Here is a 20269-nt window from a genome sequence, read left to right as displayed (position 1 = left end):
AATTGCATTTCAAACAACTTTTATTATAACATTGCCACTATTTATCATTTGCTATCTTAATTTCTTCACTCTCTATGCTACATATGATAAAAGAAATGTTACACTATTTTTTTTAAGGAAATTCACTTAATTAAATGTGTGTTGTTGTGTACTTGTTTTACTGAGCTGTTAACCTACTTATGGGGTTAACATTAGAGAGAGAATTGTGTTTTTTCTCATCTAAACTGGACTGTCAGCTTCTCAAGGGGCTCTTCTGCTTTGTTTTTAAGCCGTCTTTCTTGACAGGTGGGTACTTTGTTCCAGTCCACAGAGGAAAATTCCATTAAAGATCTTGTTGTTGCCCGTACTAAAACTGCATCTTTGGGGTCCTCAAATGGTACTCTGCAAAAAGAGAAAAACAAGTCCATTACCTGAACATTTCCAAACCACTTCAGAACTAATTTACGACACACACTCTCTGGAAACTGAAAGATGTAGTCATGATGACACAAAGAGGGCGGATTTAAAAATTTTAAATTTTCAGAAGGTTTTCTTCTACCAAATTTAAGAAAGCAAAACAAAATGAGGAAAGGTCAGATTCATGGGATTCTAGCTGAAAAAATAATGGTAAATTATTTTTAAAACATTAACTATTTTAAAATGTTTCTTTGTTTTCATTTTTTTTTCACCCACGAAAGTTATACTTGTGTGCTTTTAATGCTCTGATTCAATGATTCAAGTGATTTGGTACCCATTAATGGAAATGCACATTTATTTCACTGTGGGTTTCTTAACTAGCCCGCAGAAAAATATCCATTCTCCAAGCTCTGAATCCAGATCACTGTGAGCTTGTGTTCATGTATCCTACCACAGCTGCAGTCTGTGAGAGAAAAGCAGCAGATTCACAACATCAAAGCAGCACTGACAAAGTACTAAAACCTTCCAACTCACATACAGTATTAAAACTTTATCTTATAAGAACTTATTTCTTAAAGATGTCCCTGTAGTAAAGCACCTCATATAAGCCACAGGACTGTTTCCACTGAGTATAATGCACTTTGTAACCAAAAGGCACCTTGCAAAGCCTCAGCATTTCCAGAATATGACTCGAGGCAGCTGTTCATCCATTCTATCAATGAGGACAGCTAACTGCACTGAAGGCAGGTAAAAATTTTTCAACTGAAATTACCTTGGTTTTTAAAGAGCTGTGCTCAGAGTACTGTTAAAGGATATTATATGTAGGTTTCTCCTTATTTCCTTCAATGCATTTTTCAAATCTTTTCATGTGTAAAGCTAAACAGAAAAGCCAAGCCTGATACGCAAAGTTTGTAAATCTACACTTATAATGTTTGCATCTAAAATGCCATCACATTAAATGCAACCTTTCTCCTGTCTCAATCCAGACACAGAGATAAAATTTTACATTTACTTCTATGATTTTGAAACTGAACAGAATAAAAGTAACATCATGTAGAGACTAAAAAAGTTTAATTCTACAAGTCATAGTATTTTCCAGAGTGTATTTTTGAACAGTCAGTCAGGAGAACATTTTCTGGGACATAATACAGAACAACTATTCTAATGCTCAAATACTTCGAGCGTTCTTTTTCTAGTGATCAGTGTTTGATCTTATAAATAAATAGCATTTCTATGTACCCATTTCCAAATGTGGAATACCTTTCAGTACTAAATTTTAGACAACAAACTGCAGCTACATTGAATACAAAGACCTGAAACAGTTTCAAAAGCTCATTTTTACTGGACATTTTCTCCAGTTAGGGTATTTTTTAGGCATGGGAAGAGAAATTCAAATGCTTTGGAGATGCTAAAGGAAGAAGACACTGAAAACATTACTTACTTATTTGTGTTATTTCCAAATTCATGACCTACAACAGAAAGTTCAAATTATGACATTATTGGCTGTACAGCAATTTGAGTAGCTGAGAATTGATTGCTATTTTGATCCTAAATTGCTTGTTCAAATTCAAAATTAGCACAATTTGAAATGTTTAAGATGACATTTTATTAAATTACTACGGAAGCAAGTATTTGCTAGCTTTTAAGTGTATGTAGTTTTAAGTTTCTTGCATATTACATCCTATAGATCTACACACCCAGGCTTTTTTTTCTTTCACAGAAAATAGTGTCACTCTATATGTGTGTGGTTGCAGTGTAGAGATAAAGACAGCTGTCTGCCTGCTTTGATAATCATGAGCAAAACAAATTATTACATATGCTTAAACTATCCTCCTTTTTCCAACCTCTTCAAAATCATTGTTAAATGCTGTGCTTTCAGTTTTACTATTGTGATATATACATTTTAAAAACTTGCAGGTATTTGATTACTTTCCAGACTTCCATCTACACTATTCAAAATGCTTCAGTTTCAGTTACCTATGCAAAATGGTGGTTTTTTAATTTTTGAAACATCAAAAAAGCTGACAAAATTGTGTGGGATTTTGAAGTTGGTTCTGGATTGTGATACAAGTTACATGGTTCCAGGTGGTATCTGCCTGCTTTCTTATGCCAGGATCATGCTGTATTCCAGATCTAAATGTTTTAAGAACTCTAGAAATTGTTTTGTATCATAAGACATGATTATAATATTCTCCCCTTAGAAAGCATAAAGATGAATCTGCTTACAAAACCAGGCAAGGTACACAAAATTTAGAACACTAGAAGAAAATATTTTCCTGAAGAGATTATCTTGCAAAAGCACTAGAGGGCATCCAAACTCTATGATGCTGAGCACTGAGAGTCAGAAGTGTATTGAGATGTTTTAAATATAAGTAAAACTAAACATAAGACTAATACTGACAAAAAAAATTCAGTTATCTTAAAAGACAATTTTGTAACTACAGGGTGTGACTAGAATTTATCTGCCACAATACTCTTCAGTAGAAGAATTAATTTGTTGCCTGCTGATGCTACAACTACTTACTTTATGAAGCAAACCAGCTGAGTTCTTGATGCATTTATATTTTATTACTAAAACCAATAACGTTTTATCAGATGAATAAAGAAAATGGTTCCTAGTTCAAATGACCTAAAAACATATGCCTTCCTTCAAGTATTATAAATACCTGAGGGCATTATTGGTCTCGTGGCTGGTTGAGTGCATCTGTTAGATTCCACTGTAGTCTCCAGGGATGTATCCACTCTCCTCCCAAAAGCTATTGACTGTGTGACCCAAGTCCTTTTGGGGTTATAGAGATGAAGCGCTGACTCCCTTTCTCTTTGTGTAACTACTGTTAAAAGGGATATTAAAAATGCAATTTTATTTCTATCGGTTGAAAAGGCAGCATACAAAAGGTGATTCATACTTTTTCTGTGCAGTTTTTAAACAATAGTGATGTTAATTACACAATTTCATGGCAATTCAAAATGGAAACATGGAGTGATACTTTCTAAGGCTTTAGGGTGAAGCCCTTTACAATAAAGTATTTTCTTCTGAGTGCAATAGGATCAGAAATTTTAAATGAAGATGCTAGAAAGCAAGACTTTTCATGCTGCTTAAATGAGATCTTTTGCAAAAGTCAGTAAATATTTGGAAGTGTCTTTATCAATAGCAAAAACAAGTTCTGGTTTAAGGCTAGTTCAATTCCCATTGGTCAATTACAAAGAAAACCCTAAGAGTGCAATCAATAGAAAAGTTTAATTTTTTCCTGTTTTGCACTTAAAGAGAAATAACTTAAATTTTTAAACAAATAGTTTGAGACTGTTAAATTTGGGATGGTAGCTTCAATTTTATGAATCTTATAATACTATTTTAGTATTCAGCTATGGAACAGAAGTCAGCTAAACTTTTAGAACAAGAAACTGGCAGAAGCATGTTCAGGGAAGTTTTGGAGTCATGGTGTCTAGGGGACCAATTAGGAAGGAACTGCAGCAGTCATGCCTGAAGGTAACAGAACATGAGCACATGTCTTGTGTGAAGGAGACAGCCAGGACTATGCTGGTAATGTTCTACAGATGGTGAAGAAGCTTTGTTATGTTTTAGAGAAACTGTTCACTAAATAGAAAGTCCAGGATACAGCTTGATACAAATTGCTGCCTCAAGTCTTAATCCAGGACTGACTACAGTAGAATTGTATTTAGGAGATGAAGTCCAGGAAGTTTTATGGAAGTGTTTCTAGACATGCAAATGCAACACTTATTTTTCAGCACATTAAGCTTCAGTCATCACTCCCCAGTCAAAAAGTGATATTTAGTAACAGCCTGACAGATGTGTTAAGCACAAGTGAAATACAAGAGCAAGTGCTCAGGAGAGTGGAGGTACCTGTGCAAAATGACTGTGTGAGCAAATGGGCACCTGGTCAGATCCAGCAACTCTTCTTCAACCCCTGGCACCTGCTGGGGCCCATCCACCAGCTTTCCTTCCCGGCAGCTGCACAGCTTCCCAGCACCTGCACATGTCCTGCATCTGCCTTGCTCAGTCCCCTTTCAAAGAAGTGCTGTTTTTCCTTGCTACTTTCTTACACAGCTGATGTAGGAATCAGCTACTCTCATTACTCCCCAGTAATTGTCAGTCCTGTCAGTCACACAGTTCTCCAAACACCAGAGACAAAAATCACCAAAGGTGATTTTCTGGGTACATTGTGGCATGTTTGTGGATTCACCGATTTAAAATCTGGCTATTCTTAAGACATTTTTTTTTTCTGTAGAATTTACAGTAGACAAGCTATGAAAGCTCCCTTGATAACTTGTGAATATTTATTATATTCAAAAGCTTGGTCTGCATTTACTATCTCAAGAAATGTGTATATACATACTTAAACCATACAGAAACATGTAGATAGCTCAGGATATTATCCAAACCTAAGTAAGCACACTCATCTATGTGACTATACAGTCTGAAAGCACAAAGGAAGATACATGTGTCTAAGCACAAGCTTTTATCTTTACCCAAATGACCAAAACACAAGAAATACCAACACAACTTAAAAAGAAAAAGAGAGCAAAAACATTTGACAAAGTGTTTATGCCATGCAAACTCTTTTTGCGCGATAAATCTTACAAAAAATAGGTATCTTGTTCATTAGTTCTCTTTCTATATCAACAAATGCGTGTAAAAGATCAGATAGGATAATTTCACCTATTTTTCCAAACTGGTTAGAATCAAAAGCAACTGTCAATGCTTTGTGAGAGAGGAAAGCAATCCTTACACTTCCTGTCAAGGAGCTGAACTGAAGGAAGGAAGTATATCACATAAAGCCGGTAGTCTGGATCATATGCCAGAGGGTTTTGGAATAGGTCTGCAAAATGTATACAGAAAAAAAAGAACAACAGTGTCACAAAAAAACAAACCCAGCAAAACAACAACTTTGCAAGACAGGAAAATTAAAGGTAACTAGGAGCCAAAGATTTTGTGCAAAATACCAAATTCAAATTGTTCTTCGGCTGGGTAAACAAAGTAGTCTCTTTACACACCTGAAATCACTTATCTAAACATGGACTGCAGGAACTGACCTACTGCAGAGTATGCAAAATACTAGAGGCAAAAACTGAGTAAAGGTGTCATCATGCCCTCCAAACCTTTACAGTTTTTGTCTATTTTTTAAGATCTACAGAAAAAAAACACTGAAGTGTTAGCTTTTATTTTCTTACTTATTGTTAGGTAATGCCTATTTTAAATAGTAATGGTCTTTTAGGTGTGACAGCTTAAATATAAGACAAAATTTGTAGGAGCATGGAGTTATTAATATCAGATGAGCTTTAGGACACCTAAGACTTTATCAGAGCTGATAAAAGGCTGTATCCCACAGACACAATATAAAATGCAAATATTCAGCTTTCTGATATTTTGACAGATTATGAGTTTGAAAACTCAAGGAATGTACGAGAAAAATGTTTCAGAGGGCCTAAATTCCAAAGAACCTGGGTCCCAGTTACTTTCCTTGAGACTGGAGATACCAAGCTCCAAAATCCCATTAGCATCTTGGCTAAAATGTTTCTGTTCAGGTTCACATTAGCTGTATAACCAAACCTTTGTAACATAGAGAAAAGTATGAAGCCTGTGCTGCTGCTTTGCCAGGTGGGGAACATTAACCTAGCTCACATGCTAAATCAGGTTGTTTAGTGACAAGGATATCTGAGGCTGAGTAAAATAGGAACTGGCTCATTCACAGCTGAGCTAATAAACAAGTGTTGTGGGATGGGACCTCTTCTAAATAAAAAAAACATAATAATGCTTTTTATCTCTTTATACAAATGCTGTTCCTCTAAGACAGTAAAAATAATCAGGAGGTTTTCACCTTGAGACCAGAGTGGGGGAAAAAAAATCTTAAATTAATCATTTTTACAACTACTGCTACAGTCTACAGTCATCTGTTTTTTTGGGGAGAGGCTGTGACTGATACTTGCTCCAGGGTAAAAAAAAAATATGTTATTTTAGCAGTTAGATGGAGGAAGATGGTATTACAGAAGCAAGTAAGAGATAGTAGAAGAAAAGAGTCTGAAAATATTCCACACAGATTTGCAAACTACAAGATGCAATTTCATGTTCTTCAGGACAAATACGACTGCTGAGAGGGCTCAGTGCTTGATGGGATTTAGCAGGTATTTTAAAGATGCAACTTCAAGGCTGGAATGAACATTTGTCCTCTCCTACACAGAAAACACCTGTTCATACATTCAGAGGAGAACTTTTAATTTTAATTCTTTAACAATTTTTAAAAAATCACTGTACTTAAAATTAGTAAGACACCCACAAGGTGGCAGCAAAAGAAAGTTATATTTTAACTGAAAGAATTTTTTCCTAGAAAGTGTTAATCAGAAAGGATACTATTTATGTATCTGATAAGTCTGTCCTCAAGTCAAGAAAATATACTATAGCACTCCAAAGAGAAAAATGTTCCTGAAAGATCTCTAAAATCAGATATTTTTGGTGGTGGAATAGAAAAAAGATTCAAGAGAGATTTTTTCCAAGGCACAAACCAAGTCTGATATTAAACACTTGCGAATCTGGATGCTGCTTGGACTACATCCCTGCTCAACAACACTGATTTGTAGGTTTGTTTTAGAGAATGTGCATTTTTCTGCTACTCATTTTTACAATGAATTTAACCATTGTACAGATCAAGATGGTTTTGTTTTACAAAACATCTGGGATCAATTCCTGGCTGAGCTATCTACTTTCTTGTCAAGGTCGTGCAATTTTAGTTCTACAAATTAGGATAATGCTTTCTTCCTCCACAGTTTTGTCTGTTTTCTCTATTTGGAGTGTAGGAAAACAGTGTGCCTCTGCCACATGGGGCAGAAACACAGTGAACAGGAGAGTTTTCTGAGGCCTGAGTTTTCCGAGCAGGACAATAAATCAGCTGCGGACAATAAATCAGTTGAGGCAATTTACAGAGTACGTAACAAAAATCTTGGATTCCAAAAGGGAGATGTGAGCACAAGGTGAGCCCATAAAGAAACTCTCCCAGAAGGCTGCAGTTGTAAGCAGCATGTGCAGTAAATCTTTTGAAGCTGAGTGTCTTCCCTAGATACCTGATGAAGGATGGTATGCCACACATCCAGTGCAGGGCAGTGGCTAAAATCACGAGAGAGCCTTCAGGAAGAGAAATGCAATATTTTGGCAGGCTACTCCTGAAGCAAACAATAATAGTTCTATTTAATAGTTCTATTGTCCCCAAGAGCTACAAAATAATAAAACATTGTTAAGCATCCAGGAGCTCTACTGAAGGCTAGCAAGTAATTTTTTTTTTTAATCAGATTGGCAATAAAAAAGATCTACCTCATAACAGTGAGAAATCGCACTGGTTTTGTTTTATAGAAGTGATTTATGGGCACAGTCCTTTTCAAAGCTATACAGGGCAAACTTTGCACCCATTTAATATTTATTAATATTGCAAGAAGGCAGATAAATTATATAGTAATATGATATATAAGATATGACTTTTTAAATTTATTTTGTTCATTTACCGAATTAATTGACTTCAAATATGACAGGACATTTTATTAAACCCATAGAGACCTGTTAATTCAAGCATTCATTATTATAAAATACCCTTGAAGTAAACACATTGACAGTTTTTTCATGACTGCAAAGGTCAAGAAGGAATGACTTCAAAGTTATGGTTATTAAGGATGTTAAGTTTCTTACTATTCTTACTACTTAATCTATAAAAACTTTTTTTTTTAAATTTAATTAGGGTAGATCAGTATATTATATATATTGTTTGATTGTTCTTTCAAACACTTCCTTTTCTATGGTGGTGGCCAGTCCAATTTACATCCAATTTTCACTGTGCCTTTGTAACTGCCATTTATAATAACTCAGCAGCACTTTGACTGTCTGCTATGTATTTCCCACAGACGGTTGCAACAAGTACAACTTCCTGTCCTTGTTGAAGCTCCTTATTAATTTGTAGAGCTAACATTAAATTCAAGTGACTGCACCATTCATACATAGGATGTCTCTCCAGATGCTGCCTAATCACTTCAAACAACTGCATTCTTAAATGGACTAATTTTTCTATCTTGGATAAAATGAAAAGAATTTCAATAGTTTGGCTGGCATGTTGTCTTCCTAAGCACTTGATTTGTTTTTCTTAGTTTTGGTCCAGGGTCAAGTTCAATTAAGTTTAATTTTTCATTCATATTTTCATTTCCCATAATTAGACATTCAGTTTTCTGAATGCCTAAGGAGGTGTGATGGCCTGGTAAGATTCTGACATTCACCTCCTTAACCATGTCACCAAGGCACAAAACTTGTTTACTGTCTTCTCCCAAGTACTAAGCATTTGGCATGACCTATGTTGACATTCCTTTAGGAATCATGGAAAAAGACTGCTTATATTTTCACTCTCAACATCTTAATAGCACAAAATCCTACCTTCCCTGGAGGCTACATCTTACATTGTAACTTAGTAGCGCCAACACTGTTTTGTATAATTTCATTTGAAATTTCAGACATGGTGCTATTTTCATTTTCAGCCAGTGTATCAGAAAGCATGCTCTTTAACAGATATTGTTATGAATAATACCCAAAGTGCATTTATTCTTAGACTTCAGAAATCCACAGTCCACCAAAAAGATGCAGAAAGGAAGTTCTATAAGCAAGAGAATTAATGAGGCAGGAATTTGGGTTCTATAACCTATCACTCACACTCTGAAGAGCAGTAGCAGCCATTTTTCAACTCCTTTCACCTCTATGATAATCTCACCACACTCCTGTGCTCCATTACAAAGAGGCAGCTGTAAACTGCTTAGACACCCTCCAAGCTACTCATCCAAGCTACTGGCTAGCCAGCAGCCAAAAAGTTAACTTCTGAACTCACTTAGCAGTTGTTCCTCAGTTGAGGTACTCTTTGTGGAATTTTCATGTCTTATAGATCTCTTTCTTCTGTCAAATTTGGCTGAAACTGCTAATTAGCTTCAAAAGCTATTGGCAAATGATGTGGAAATAGACAAGAAATGTCCTGATAAGAAACTAAAAAGCTACTTGCTGTTCTGCAAAATAAAAATAAGGCATTACTTAGAGTCTGCAAGCTTATCATTCCTTTCAATTCCTTCACTGTTTTGCCAAGTTTTTTTAACTCGTTGTTGTGAAGAAACAGAATCTGTAATGAACATAAGTGTTTCAGAGCACCTGAAATAAAATGAAAAATAATTAATCATTTTCACCATAGCTGCCTTTATTAGAACATTATTTTGCTATGCTGTACACTGAATTTCATATTTTAGTTATCTATCTATGCCTGTCTTTTGCTAACACATTTTATGAGATGTTAATTAAAACTGTAAATTAAAGATCTTTCAATATCCTTTTCACCTTTTTAGTCGCATCCTTTAAACACATGCCTAACTTTTCTTCATTCCAGTTTTTTCTATTTATCCACATCACCCTTGCATCAACAAATCAGCCTCAACTGCAACCTCTCTTCTACCTCCCTTCATTCCTCCTAATGTTTGGTTAATTCACTTCCTTTTACCTTGACCTAATATTACCTTTGCCCTACAAACAACTCCTAATACTACCTTTGTCCACAAGTAATAAAGATTGAATTCCTTAGAAAATAGTTCCGTTTCAAGCAGTTATTGATGTATTAAAAAGCTATTTCAAAGTGTTGTTTTGACCCAGACTGTGTTCACATCCTCACACATCAAGATTAGACATCTCATTTTCCAAATTATATACAGTATTTTATCTAAATTTCTCTACTAATGATACATTTATGTTTACCCATATTTTGTTATCATCTGAATTGTCTGTTGTATCCATGTTTATATCTTTCAAAGATGAAGTTTGCATGCAATCTCACAAAAACTAATCAACATTATTTCTCATCCCAGCATTTTATAGGGACAGAAAAAAAAATAACATTTAAAATGTCTAAAATATTTAGAAATGTATTATGCTTTGGCCTGTCCATTCACAAATTCACTAGTCTGGTAAAACCATTTTAATCTACAAGGGCAAGCAAAACTAAAATAGAAGTATGAGACATGCATTTTTAAAATAAAACAAGTTTGGCATTAACTTTGCAAAATATTTCTGGTTATAAATTCTCAATATTAAATATGGTCATGTAAGATCAAAAATATTTCACAATTTCCTGACATAAAGTAAATTACGTTTCATCCTTTAGACCAGAATGAGTACATCACCTTATTGCCACTCCAGTATGCTGGAAAAATTAAATACCTAAGAATTAGCATATATTAATTATGCATACATGGGAGCTTTCTACCAATAAGTTACATGCTCTAGTCATCTAGTTTCATAAATTTGAATGCCAATACAGAAAAAAGAAAGTATAGGCCTCTGCTCAACAACCTAAAAAGAGAAGACTGGTACCTGATATATCTGTCAGCTCATTATTGTTGAGATAGAGTTCAGTCAAGTAATAGTTTTTGATCAAGAAGGTTAAATCTTGGATCTGAAATTAGAGTTAGACAAATTGTTATATGTAATTCTAAATGTAGTGTTATAGAATTACAAATATGTCTTCTTAAAAACTGTTTAACCACAGGTAGTTTCTTGTATTTCTGTTTAAGACTCTTGGTTTAAGGACTCTTTTAAAAGCTGAGCCTTCATTAGAAATACTAATTGCAAATCAAATACAAGTAGTACAGCCTTAACTGATTTTTTGAACTACAGATTTAATGTTTGTATTTGGAAACATTTCCTTGAATGACTGGTCTCCACATTTTCTCTTACTTCCATTCACATTTGAAATAATTTTTGAGAAGACCCTTGTAGAGTGTAATAATCCTACGTTGATTTAAGAATATTCCTGAAAAAATTTATTGGAATAAACCCAGCATCATGTTTTTAAATTATTTTTTCACCAGCAGGTTCAAAGAGTACAAATTTGTTCTAATTTACCAGAAATGTCATCTAATCATATTTAGAGAATCAATTAGAGTTACAGAAAAAAAAATCACTCTATGTATGGGTGTATTTCCAATAAAGAGTTCTCTTCAGCCCCTATGGAATCACACCTCCTTGTTTGGAGAAGGTCAAATCCAATATACAGTAATTTCACAATTATAAGCCACACCATTTTGACTAAAATTTTGGTCCAAACCCAAAGTGCGGCTTATAATCAGGTGCGGCTTATACATGGACAGAGAACGAAAAGTTGCTGTTTTAGTTTCGAGGACAGGTGTCTGCTGAGAAAGGCAGGAGCTTCTCTTTGAAATGGAGAATGTAAACCCCCTCCCTCCAAATTATTATAATTTTGAAATCAAGGGGCCTTCAGGCAAAGATATGGGAATTAGGAATCACAGTTCTTTTCTAGGGAAATTAAAATAGAAATGCAGTACTACAAAGAAAAAAACTCCAAAGCCTGACAGAGTACAACCTGACACCCCATCAGGCAGGGTGTTGGTAGCAGTCCCATTAAATGGTGGCTGCATCCTCCTGCAGTGACAGATGTGATTCAGTTGGAGCAGTGCTCCTGTACAAGGTGCAGTTTCCCTCCGGAGGTCCAGTGGTGATGTGGAGAAATCCGGTTTTCCTCTGGAGTCCAGTGGAGAAAGGGGCTCCCTTAGTGTCCCCAAACCTCTGTTTTTATTTTGGTAAGAAATGTTGGTCTCTTCCACCTGGCTGGAGCAACCTCCAATGGGATGCAGTAATTTTATCAGTCACACAGTGGGATTCAATGGGCCATTAGCAGAAAATGACTCGCTGGAGGAAGGATGGGTTGTGAAAAGATAAAGAACAATGCCCAACCTGGTTTCAATGGATGGCCCATTAGCAGAATATCTGCCGTTGAGATAAGGATCACTGCCCCCACCCTCAACAGATGGTGATAGAATCGATACCTTTTATCACACTCTGTGTTTTAATGTGCGGCTTATAATCAGGTGTGACTTATATATGGACAAAGAACAAAAAGTTGCTGGCACCCGGAAATGTGGCTTATACTCAGTGCGGCTTATAATCGTGAAATTGCTGCACTACTTATTTACCTGAGCAAGCAATTCTGGAGATTTAAGAATTTGGACTCACTATGAAAATCGTGTAACCTACTGTACAGTAAAATATTCCTACCCTGTCATCCCTAGAGCTGCAGTGCTGCTTCCTGTGCACAGGGAGAAGCTCACTTCACAGAGTTTTATGTCACTCTTGTGTGCATGACATCAAAAAGGAGCCTCACCTCGACCACCAGCCTGCCGGGAAATAAACTATGCATGTCTGCAAGAATGTAAAAGAACAGCCATGCATTTCCTGCAATCCTGTCCTACAGCCACATCACTCTTCAAAAGAACTGCCTGCTCTAGCTACACTGGGAGCTCAGGAATTAGCACAAAACCTCAGCTTCTTAAATACACAAAATTAATAAATCTGATGTGAATCTAAAGGAAAATACATTAGCTTATACAATGTAATGTAAAAAACAAAAAAAAAGTTTTCTTAAAATCTGTTAGATTCAACAGTTAAATTAGCCTGGAAATTTAGAAGAACTTATTCTTTTGACCATTATCTAATACTTTATGCTAGAAAAAACCACAAAATAATAATAAGGGAGTATAGATTGAGCATTGTTCTGCTCTTTAAAGGAATATTTTATTACCTTATTGTTGTTAATCCACAAATACCTTAATCTCCGAAACTGTGATAGACTTGGGATACTTCTTAGTCCTCTGGTAGAAGAAAAAAAAAGATTAATGAATTTCTTAATATTAATAGTGTGCTTACTAATTTTATGAATATTTTAATTTTCGATAAATAATATTATACAAGAACTAGAAAGGTACACTTCCTTAGAATATATAGCAGACAAAGACACAAAGAAAAGATGGCAGAGACATTGTAAGCACTCTGCACACCTGCAAACATAACAAGGCAGCAGGTGGTAAAGAAACAGGAACAAAATAAGGGATACATTAATTGCTTTTCCATAACAGCATGAGTTATGAGTCTGAGTGACATGTACTTTGCAGCTTGTAGAAATCCTGCTCAGAGCAACGGACAAGAAGTTTGGCACCCTGGGGACATGAAGCTAAAAGCAAAACTCCTTTGAAGGTGCAGCAGTGATTGTCCAGCCACAGGGCCAGAGAAGCCAACAGAAGACAGATATCAAGCACAGCAATGTGCATTTTTTATTATTTTTCATATTAGTGTATATTGTGAAATATTTTGATTTTTTCCCACTCCTATCCTATTCTCATAGAAACTTAGTACATCCACTGAAGCTGAAATGATCTCCCACATGTTAGTATGGTTTTATGTTTCATTGTGTATCCACCACTTAGAGCTTGCTAGTGTACTATAAATAAAAAACTACCTACTGACCACCACCAAAATATTAGTGAGCTGCCAAGTGATTTTAACTAATTGCTTTTCTTTACTTTCATTTCTATAAATAAATGTTCCTAATTTCCACTAGAAAAATTAGAGATTATTTTTACCTGACATTTTTTTAATTGCCGTAATAAAAATTTCCCTGTGGATTTTAATGTGTTGCAAGATGAAGGCCAGTGTTTCAGAAAGTAACAGGACTGATAAAAATTAACCTCATATCATCAGGCTAAAGGCGTGTTTGTTTTCCAGCTGTGAAGTCTGGTCTCTATCTTTCCATGTTGTCTTTTTATTTGTTGGGTTTTTTTTTTTTTTTTCCAAAACACCCTCCAGGTACAGACAAAGGGAGGGTGGATGCATTTTCTCATCTTGCTTTTGCACATGAAAAGTCTGTCATGAGCAAACCCTACAAAGTTAAGGTGCTCTACTTTTAGTCCCTTGTATTACCGAAAATCAGGTTGTCCTCTCAGGTTGTTACTTTAAACTGTTTATTTGGCTTCTTCAGATAAACCATACAAAATAATCCTGCAGCTTAATATGTCTACTGTCACAAGTAACAGAAAAAGACATTACTGCAAGTAGCAGGGACAGGCAGATGGCTGTCGACAGAACATAGAGCTCCTGTCTCATTCTTCTGTGCATCTCTGAACTACATTTCAGGTAGCAAAGCCAAAATGTCTTATATCCTGGGTCGCTCTATAACCAGTTTACAGCTTTACATTTAATTGGCTTTACTCCCTGTCTATTAACAGCCTCATCTTGACTACCCAAGCCACAATCTGTTGGTGTTTTGGTTTTGGTTTTTTTTCATATTAAGGTATTTAATTTGCCCCAGGTAGAGCTTAATTCTTCTAACATTTTAAAAGAACCTGTCCTTTTCTAGATATTTCCAGACTCTGTATGTCTTTTATAAACTGATCCTTTTTGGCCTGCAGCACTGTTTTTCTACCTACTGCCAAGTTAATCAGGTTTCCTGGGATGACAGCTTTCAGCGTCCAAAATACATTGTTTCATGTCCCTTTAATAGCAGTGGTTTAAAAATATAAACTCATTCCCTGCTATTTGATTGACTTTAATTATTTTTTTTTCCATTTTCTTATTTCAGCTAGCAGAAAAATATGTCAAACCAACAGAAAGGAGGTATGATCTGATACTGAGCTTGGCTGGGATTCAAGTTTATATAAACTGATAAAGAATAAAAAGAATTCACTTCTATCCAATCATGAAAGAATCCATCTTGCATCATCTTTACCAAAATAGTTTAATGGGAAGACAGATCATTCCTGTATTTGCCATGTGAACATTTCTTTTTATTCTATACAAATAAAAATACTTGAAAGTCAGTGAGGGCACACATTTAAGCATTTAAAAACAGAAAATATGTCAATTAAGACTGTATACACAGTCTTAATTCTTTACATGTGTGGTATAATAATTGTATTGTTTAGAAAGCATGTATATATGCACCTTGTACTCTTCCCATTATTTAAACTTCTCACTTAAATGTTGTTCTTTTTCTTCTTTCTAAAATGCACATTTTTAAAAAATTGACAGTAACTATGTGTTTTACTTCACAAAGCATAAAATGCTTTCTTGGTGTAAATCAGGATATGTGATAAGGAATTTAAACATATCAGCAAGCACATTTAGATTTTCAAATTATTTCCACTAAAAACAGACTAGACAACACTGAAATCCCTTAACACTTTTTTTTTTTTAACTCATTGGACCAAGAGACCTTGAAAACTTTGTCCCTGAAGTATTAAATTATAGTAGTTTTTCTATGAGCTATCAACCATCTGAGCAGTGAATGCAGTTGTGAGGCTGCAGACAGGTATGCAACACTTGGAATTGTGCCCTGGCCAGAAATTCAAAGCATGCTTTCCCAAAACTTTGAAGTATGTCCTGTCATGTATCCATCCCTCCTATGGCAGCCTCTCAGCATGTTCATATTACAACATACACCTCTATCAACCTAGATCACCCACAGGTTCATGAAAGCTTTGCCTTCCTTCACTTAGCACGTCTTCTTCTCCTCATCTGCCCTACATCTCAAGCTGTTTCATAAATGTCTCAGAAGAGATCAGTTCTCTCATCAGTACTGCCTGCCCAAAATAAGTGTTCTTGTGCTTGTATTCACTGCATGTTGCCCTGCACTTTCTTCAGTTCTTAGCAGTACAGATGCAGGTAATTTCAAAGGTGGTACCACTGAGTTTTGCCATTGCAGTAACACATTTCTCCAGGGAGGTCAGAAATTTGGCAGTTCTTAGACTGGGCAGGTCCCATATTCTTCCATTTGCCTTCTTGATACTCCTTCCACCCAGCCTTACGAGCCTGTTAGAACAGGCAGGGATCAGCCCATCAGGTCTCACTCCTCTGCTCCCCATGGCAGAAATTCATGTGCAGCTCTGTGAACTCACAGACCATCAAGAAACTCTGGGTTGCTGGAGACAGATTGTGTATCTAGGGATGAGGCTGTTAGCTGTGAGCATAGTTCTGCCGCGTGTCAGTGCACCTTCACCACTTCTTCATTCACGTGTATGGACAATGTAAGAATACCATTTACTGGTATTTCACATATAAATTATGTTCAGACAGTTCCTGACACAGAAAGCACTATGAAAGATTACCATTTACTACATGCTCTACTTTTAGTAAAAGTCAAAACAAGAAACATTTTACTTACTGTCCAGCCAGATACAGGGCTACAACATCCACACTGCTCTTATAGCCACAGATCTTCAGCTGGTTTTCTATTGCCTGACAGTATAGAGTACGTTTGTCAGTATAATATGTTGCATCACTGTGGATTCATTACATGGTAACATATGTGAACTCTGTGATTAAAGTAACATGCAGACCAAAATTACAGTAATTTCACGAATACAAGCCGCACGGACTATAAGCCGCATCTCCGGGTGTTGGCAAACATTTCGTTCTTTGTCCATAAATAAGCCGCACCTGATTATAAGCCGCTCTGTCGTTCGCAGCGAGGACCTGCGTGCAACAAAGCTGCCAAGTAGTAACAGAACCGTGGCATGGCAGGGGGTTTACTGGTTTGGCTCAGGCTGCGCAGGCTCGGCCCGCTCAGGGCTGCCGATGGGGCCAGGTGGTCCAGCTCGGTGGGGCCGCTCAGCGCTGCTGCTCAGGGCTGGCCGCCGCCGCTGCTGGGCTCGCTCACCCTGGCCCAGCACTGCCCCGTGGTGGCAGGCAGGGACGGAGCCCTCCTGCTCCCGCAGTGGCGAAGGCAGGAGGGGAAAGAGTACCCCCGCTCCTGCCGCGGCAGCAGAGGACGGGGGGGGAGCCTGCCTGCTCCTGTGGCGGCAGGCGGGGGCAGGAGCCCCCCGCTTACCCCACGGGCCGCGAGGATGGCAGCACGGAGCCCCCGCCTCCTCCCTGAGCCGTGGGGATGTCAGCAGAGAGCCCCCCGCCTCTCCCCCGCCTGAAGGAGGGAACTCCCCTGCCTCCCCGCCCCGCGGTGCCGGCGCTGAGCTGGCCCCACCCGCCGCGTAACACAGTAACCAATTTGTAACAATCACGAAATCCTGGGTTTTACTGGCAGGTGCTTGGCTCGGCACCCTGGCTGGCACTTCCGGGGTTGGAAATGTCAGAAAATTATTCACATATTAGCTGCCTCTGAGTGTAAGCCGCATTTCCGGTGTGGGAGCAAAATTTTAGTCAAAATGGTGCAGCTTGTATTCGTGAAATTACTGTAATACATGTATCCTAGCAAACTGTAACATAGTCTAAGAGAGATAAAGAACTATCAAATTTCCAGACTCTAATTTAAATCGATAAAAATACTCTGGTGATTAGACTACACCTACACTAATTTTCTTTTCTTGTGGAGAATCATAGTCGGTAGAAATGAAGAGAAAAATTAACTGGAGAATGGGCTTTTCCCTCAGATCAGTTAACCAGTACCTAACAGTACTAAGGAAACTGCTTACTTTGCATGGCAGTTACAACTTTATTTTATGCAGCTTTACTTTAAAACTTAAAACTGTGCATCTAGGAAACTCTGCTTGTAAATTTAACATTGTAAAATGCAGACATGATTTTTATTTTCAGAGTACATTACTGATGCGTCATAACTTGCAAAAGCAACAAAACCCATTAACATAAGACTGATGGATCTCTTACTAGTGGTTGATAAAATGTGTACCAGCAAAAATGATTTTATTACATGAGCTATTGTGCCCAACATCATTATGATCACTATTGTTTAAAATTGGTACAACTTTACAAGTACAAAATGGCTTGGAAGCACTCACAGGCATGTCAAGAGTGGCCTGTATTGGCTGCACAACCACTCCTGCGTATTCTGAGTGTACTAAACCTACACAAAATAATTTGCAAATGTGTGGGACCTGTGTCACGCTCTGACCAGAGGCAGGCAGGCACTCACAGGCCGCTTGTTCCACACAGCGCTGTGTGGGCCCTGCCACTTGCCCAGAACTCGGCACGGCCAGCTGTCAGCTGCCAGCTGCAGCTGTCGGGTAGGAGAAAGATCTGGCATAAATAGCCATAGTTTTTGTTTCTACACGTGCAAAATCTGCCCACGGAACACCAAGTGATCTCTGGAGTAAAGCAGCTGTGAGCCACCCCGAGTGTGCCGATGTTAGGCCCCGGTACTGCGGGACACACCGATGGGGAGTGCCGCCGCGACAGAGAGGCAGAGAGCACCAATCCTGGGTGTCGCGTTCCACAGTCAGGCTGTGCTCAAAGATTCGTATTTCGAATACTCCGTGATGCGAGATCTCATGCTCTTCCTACCCTGGAGCCCCGTCCCTGCCAGCCTCGGGTCTCCGCCGCAGCACCGCGCGGCCCCGGCGGGGCCCGCCAGGCTCAGGCGTGCTCAGCCGCTGCCTGGGAAGGATAGCAAGGCCTGCCCCGGCTCTCTCGGAGGATCCGAGCCGCTCTCTGCCGCCCCGGGGCCGGGCGCGGAGCCGAGCACCTTCCGCCGCCGGCGGAGGATGGAGCGCGCCTCGCCTCGGGGTGCGGTGGCCGCGCCTCGCAGAGCGAGGGGGCGAGGCCCAGGCCGCTGGGGCCGGGCGGGTGCGACGGGCCGGGGCGGGCCGAGGAGAGAGGACGGGCGGCGTCCGCTCACCTGCCCGCCGGTCGTGGCTGCTGCCGCCATGTTAGCGCCCCGTTGTGGGCGGCCGCAGGCCGGGATCGCGAGACCAGGGCTGAGCTGGGCCGGGCAGGACGCGGCCGAGCTGGGTTTCGGGACCAGTATCCCCGGCGCATCCGTAGAATCACGGAGTCAGTTTAAGAAAGTACTGCTGAGATCATCAAGTTCAACCTATGACTGATCACCACCGCCTCAATCACGCTACTGAGTGCCACATCCAGTCTTTCCTTAAAGATCTCAAAGTACGGTGACTCCACCGCCTGCCCGGGCTACCCATTCCAATGTCTAATCACCGTTCTTGTGAAGAAATTGTTTTTTCCTCGGGCACAACTTGATTCTATGTCCTCTGGTCCTGTCACTGGTTGCCTGGGAGAAAAGCTTGACCCACACCTGGCTACAGCCTCCTTTCAGGCAGTGCAGAAAGCAATAAGGTCAGCCCTGAGCCTCCTTTCCTCCAGGCTAAACAACCCCAGCTACCTCAGCTATTTCTCATCAGACCTGTGCTCCAGACCCTTCACCATCTCACTTGCCCTTCTCTGGACATGCTCCGGTACCTCAGTGTCTTTCCTGAACTGACAGTCCTAGAACGGGATGCTGTATGAATCATGTAACACTGGAATGGGAGCCCGAGCCTGGGTGAGAATCAAGACAGCGCTTTGTGCTGGGGAAGGAGCTCAATGGCGAGCGAGGGGTACCCACACTGGGAGCCAGGAGTCAGGGAGGGATCCTGGATGGGCAATGGCTAAGGGGAACTGGGAGAGATGTCTGATAACTGTGGGCAGTCTCCTGGATCATATTCACTCACAACCCAGAAAAAGTGTGATTAGTGTGATTGCTTGCTTTTTTTACTATGACCAAATCCCACCGTGCCCACTAGATCACGGTAGTAAGTGCCACATCCTGTCTTTCCTTAAAAACCTTCAGGGACTGAGACTCCACCACCTCCCTGGGCAGTCCATTCCAATGTCTAATCACTCTTTCTGTGAAGAAATTCCACCGAAATACATGTCACTTATAAAGAAAACACTTGTGCATTTAATTTACAGCTAATTCACACCGTATGTATTACTCCCTTGCAACTTGCAAATCACCTTGGTGCCTGAGAGCCCCTCTCCCGTGCTGACTCCTGGAGTGGGCCCACTGCTGTGACAGTGCTTTGGATTGAGTTTGGCTGGAAAGGAACACAAAATGTTTATGACATCCACATGTGCAAGCAACTGTTGCCATGTTGCTATTTTTATAACCATTTTACTGCATAGCACAAGCTGAAGAATAGAAAAAGCCATTTCCAGTGTGTGTGTGTGCACGCACTCATATGTAAGTAGGACAATAGAAAATGTTTGATCAAGCTGCAACAAAAAAAAATGTCTGAAAACTTGGAGCTTTATTTAGAATTTAAT

General features: G+C 38.9%; 1 protein-coding gene across 5 annotated transcripts; it reads right to left on the bottom strand.

Moving 5' to 3' along the window:
* Positions 1–2: 2 nt before the first annotated feature.
* LRRC72 (leucine rich repeat containing 72) lies at positions 3–19049 on the bottom strand. 5 transcript variants are annotated; one of them, XM_033071107.2, is made up of 9 exons: positions 18846–18959; positions 16422–16495; positions 13008–13077; positions 10784–10865; positions 9461–9574; positions 5145–5234; positions 3063–3227; positions 1838–1865; positions 3–381 (listed from the first exon to the last, which is right to left on the bottom strand). In XM_033071107.2, exons 1-9 carry the CDS (start codon positions 18873–18875, stop codon positions 216–218), a joined length of 819 nt encoding a protein of 272 aa, XP_032926998.1. In that variant the 5' UTR covers positions 18876–18959; the 3' UTR covers positions 3–215. The 5 variants fall into 5 exon arrangements, with proteins under 5 accessions (XP_032926998.1, XP_032926990.1, XP_032927023.1 ...); XM_033071099.2 differs by lacking the exon at positions 16422–16495 and having other exon boundaries at positions 18846–19020; XM_033071132.2 differs by lacking the exons at positions 3063–3227; positions 16422–16495 and having other exon boundaries at positions 18846–19049.
* Positions 19050–20269: the final 1220 nt, after the last annotated feature.

This window comes from Catharus ustulatus, chromosome 1 (assembly GCF_009819885.2).
Source record: "Catharus ustulatus isolate bCatUst1 chromosome 1, bCatUst1.pri.v2, whole genome shotgun sequence".
In the NCBI taxonomy this organism is placed as follows: Eukaryota; Metazoa; Chordata; class Aves; order Passeriformes; family Turdidae; genus Catharus; species Catharus ustulatus.
Note: the sequence above shows the minus strand (reverse complement) of the source record. Positions and strands in the feature narration are given on the sequence as shown.

What these genes read in the sequence shown, in the direction of transcription:
- LRRC72 (XM_033071099.2), bottom strand. Translation starts at nt 18,985, where the DNA reads ATGCGCCGGGGATACTGGTCCCGAAACCCAGCTCGGCCGCGTCCTGCC. An exon ending in GATAAGCTTGCAGACTCTAA is followed by an intron (nt 5,235 to 9,460) that starts GTAATGCCTTAT and finishes TACATTTTGCAG; the next exon opens with ACCTATTCCAAAACCCTCTG. An exon ending in TTTGGAAATAACACAAATAA is followed by an intron (nt 382 to 1,837) that starts GTAAGTAATGTT and finishes CTCTTTTTGCAG; the next exon opens with AGTACCATTTGAGGACCCCA.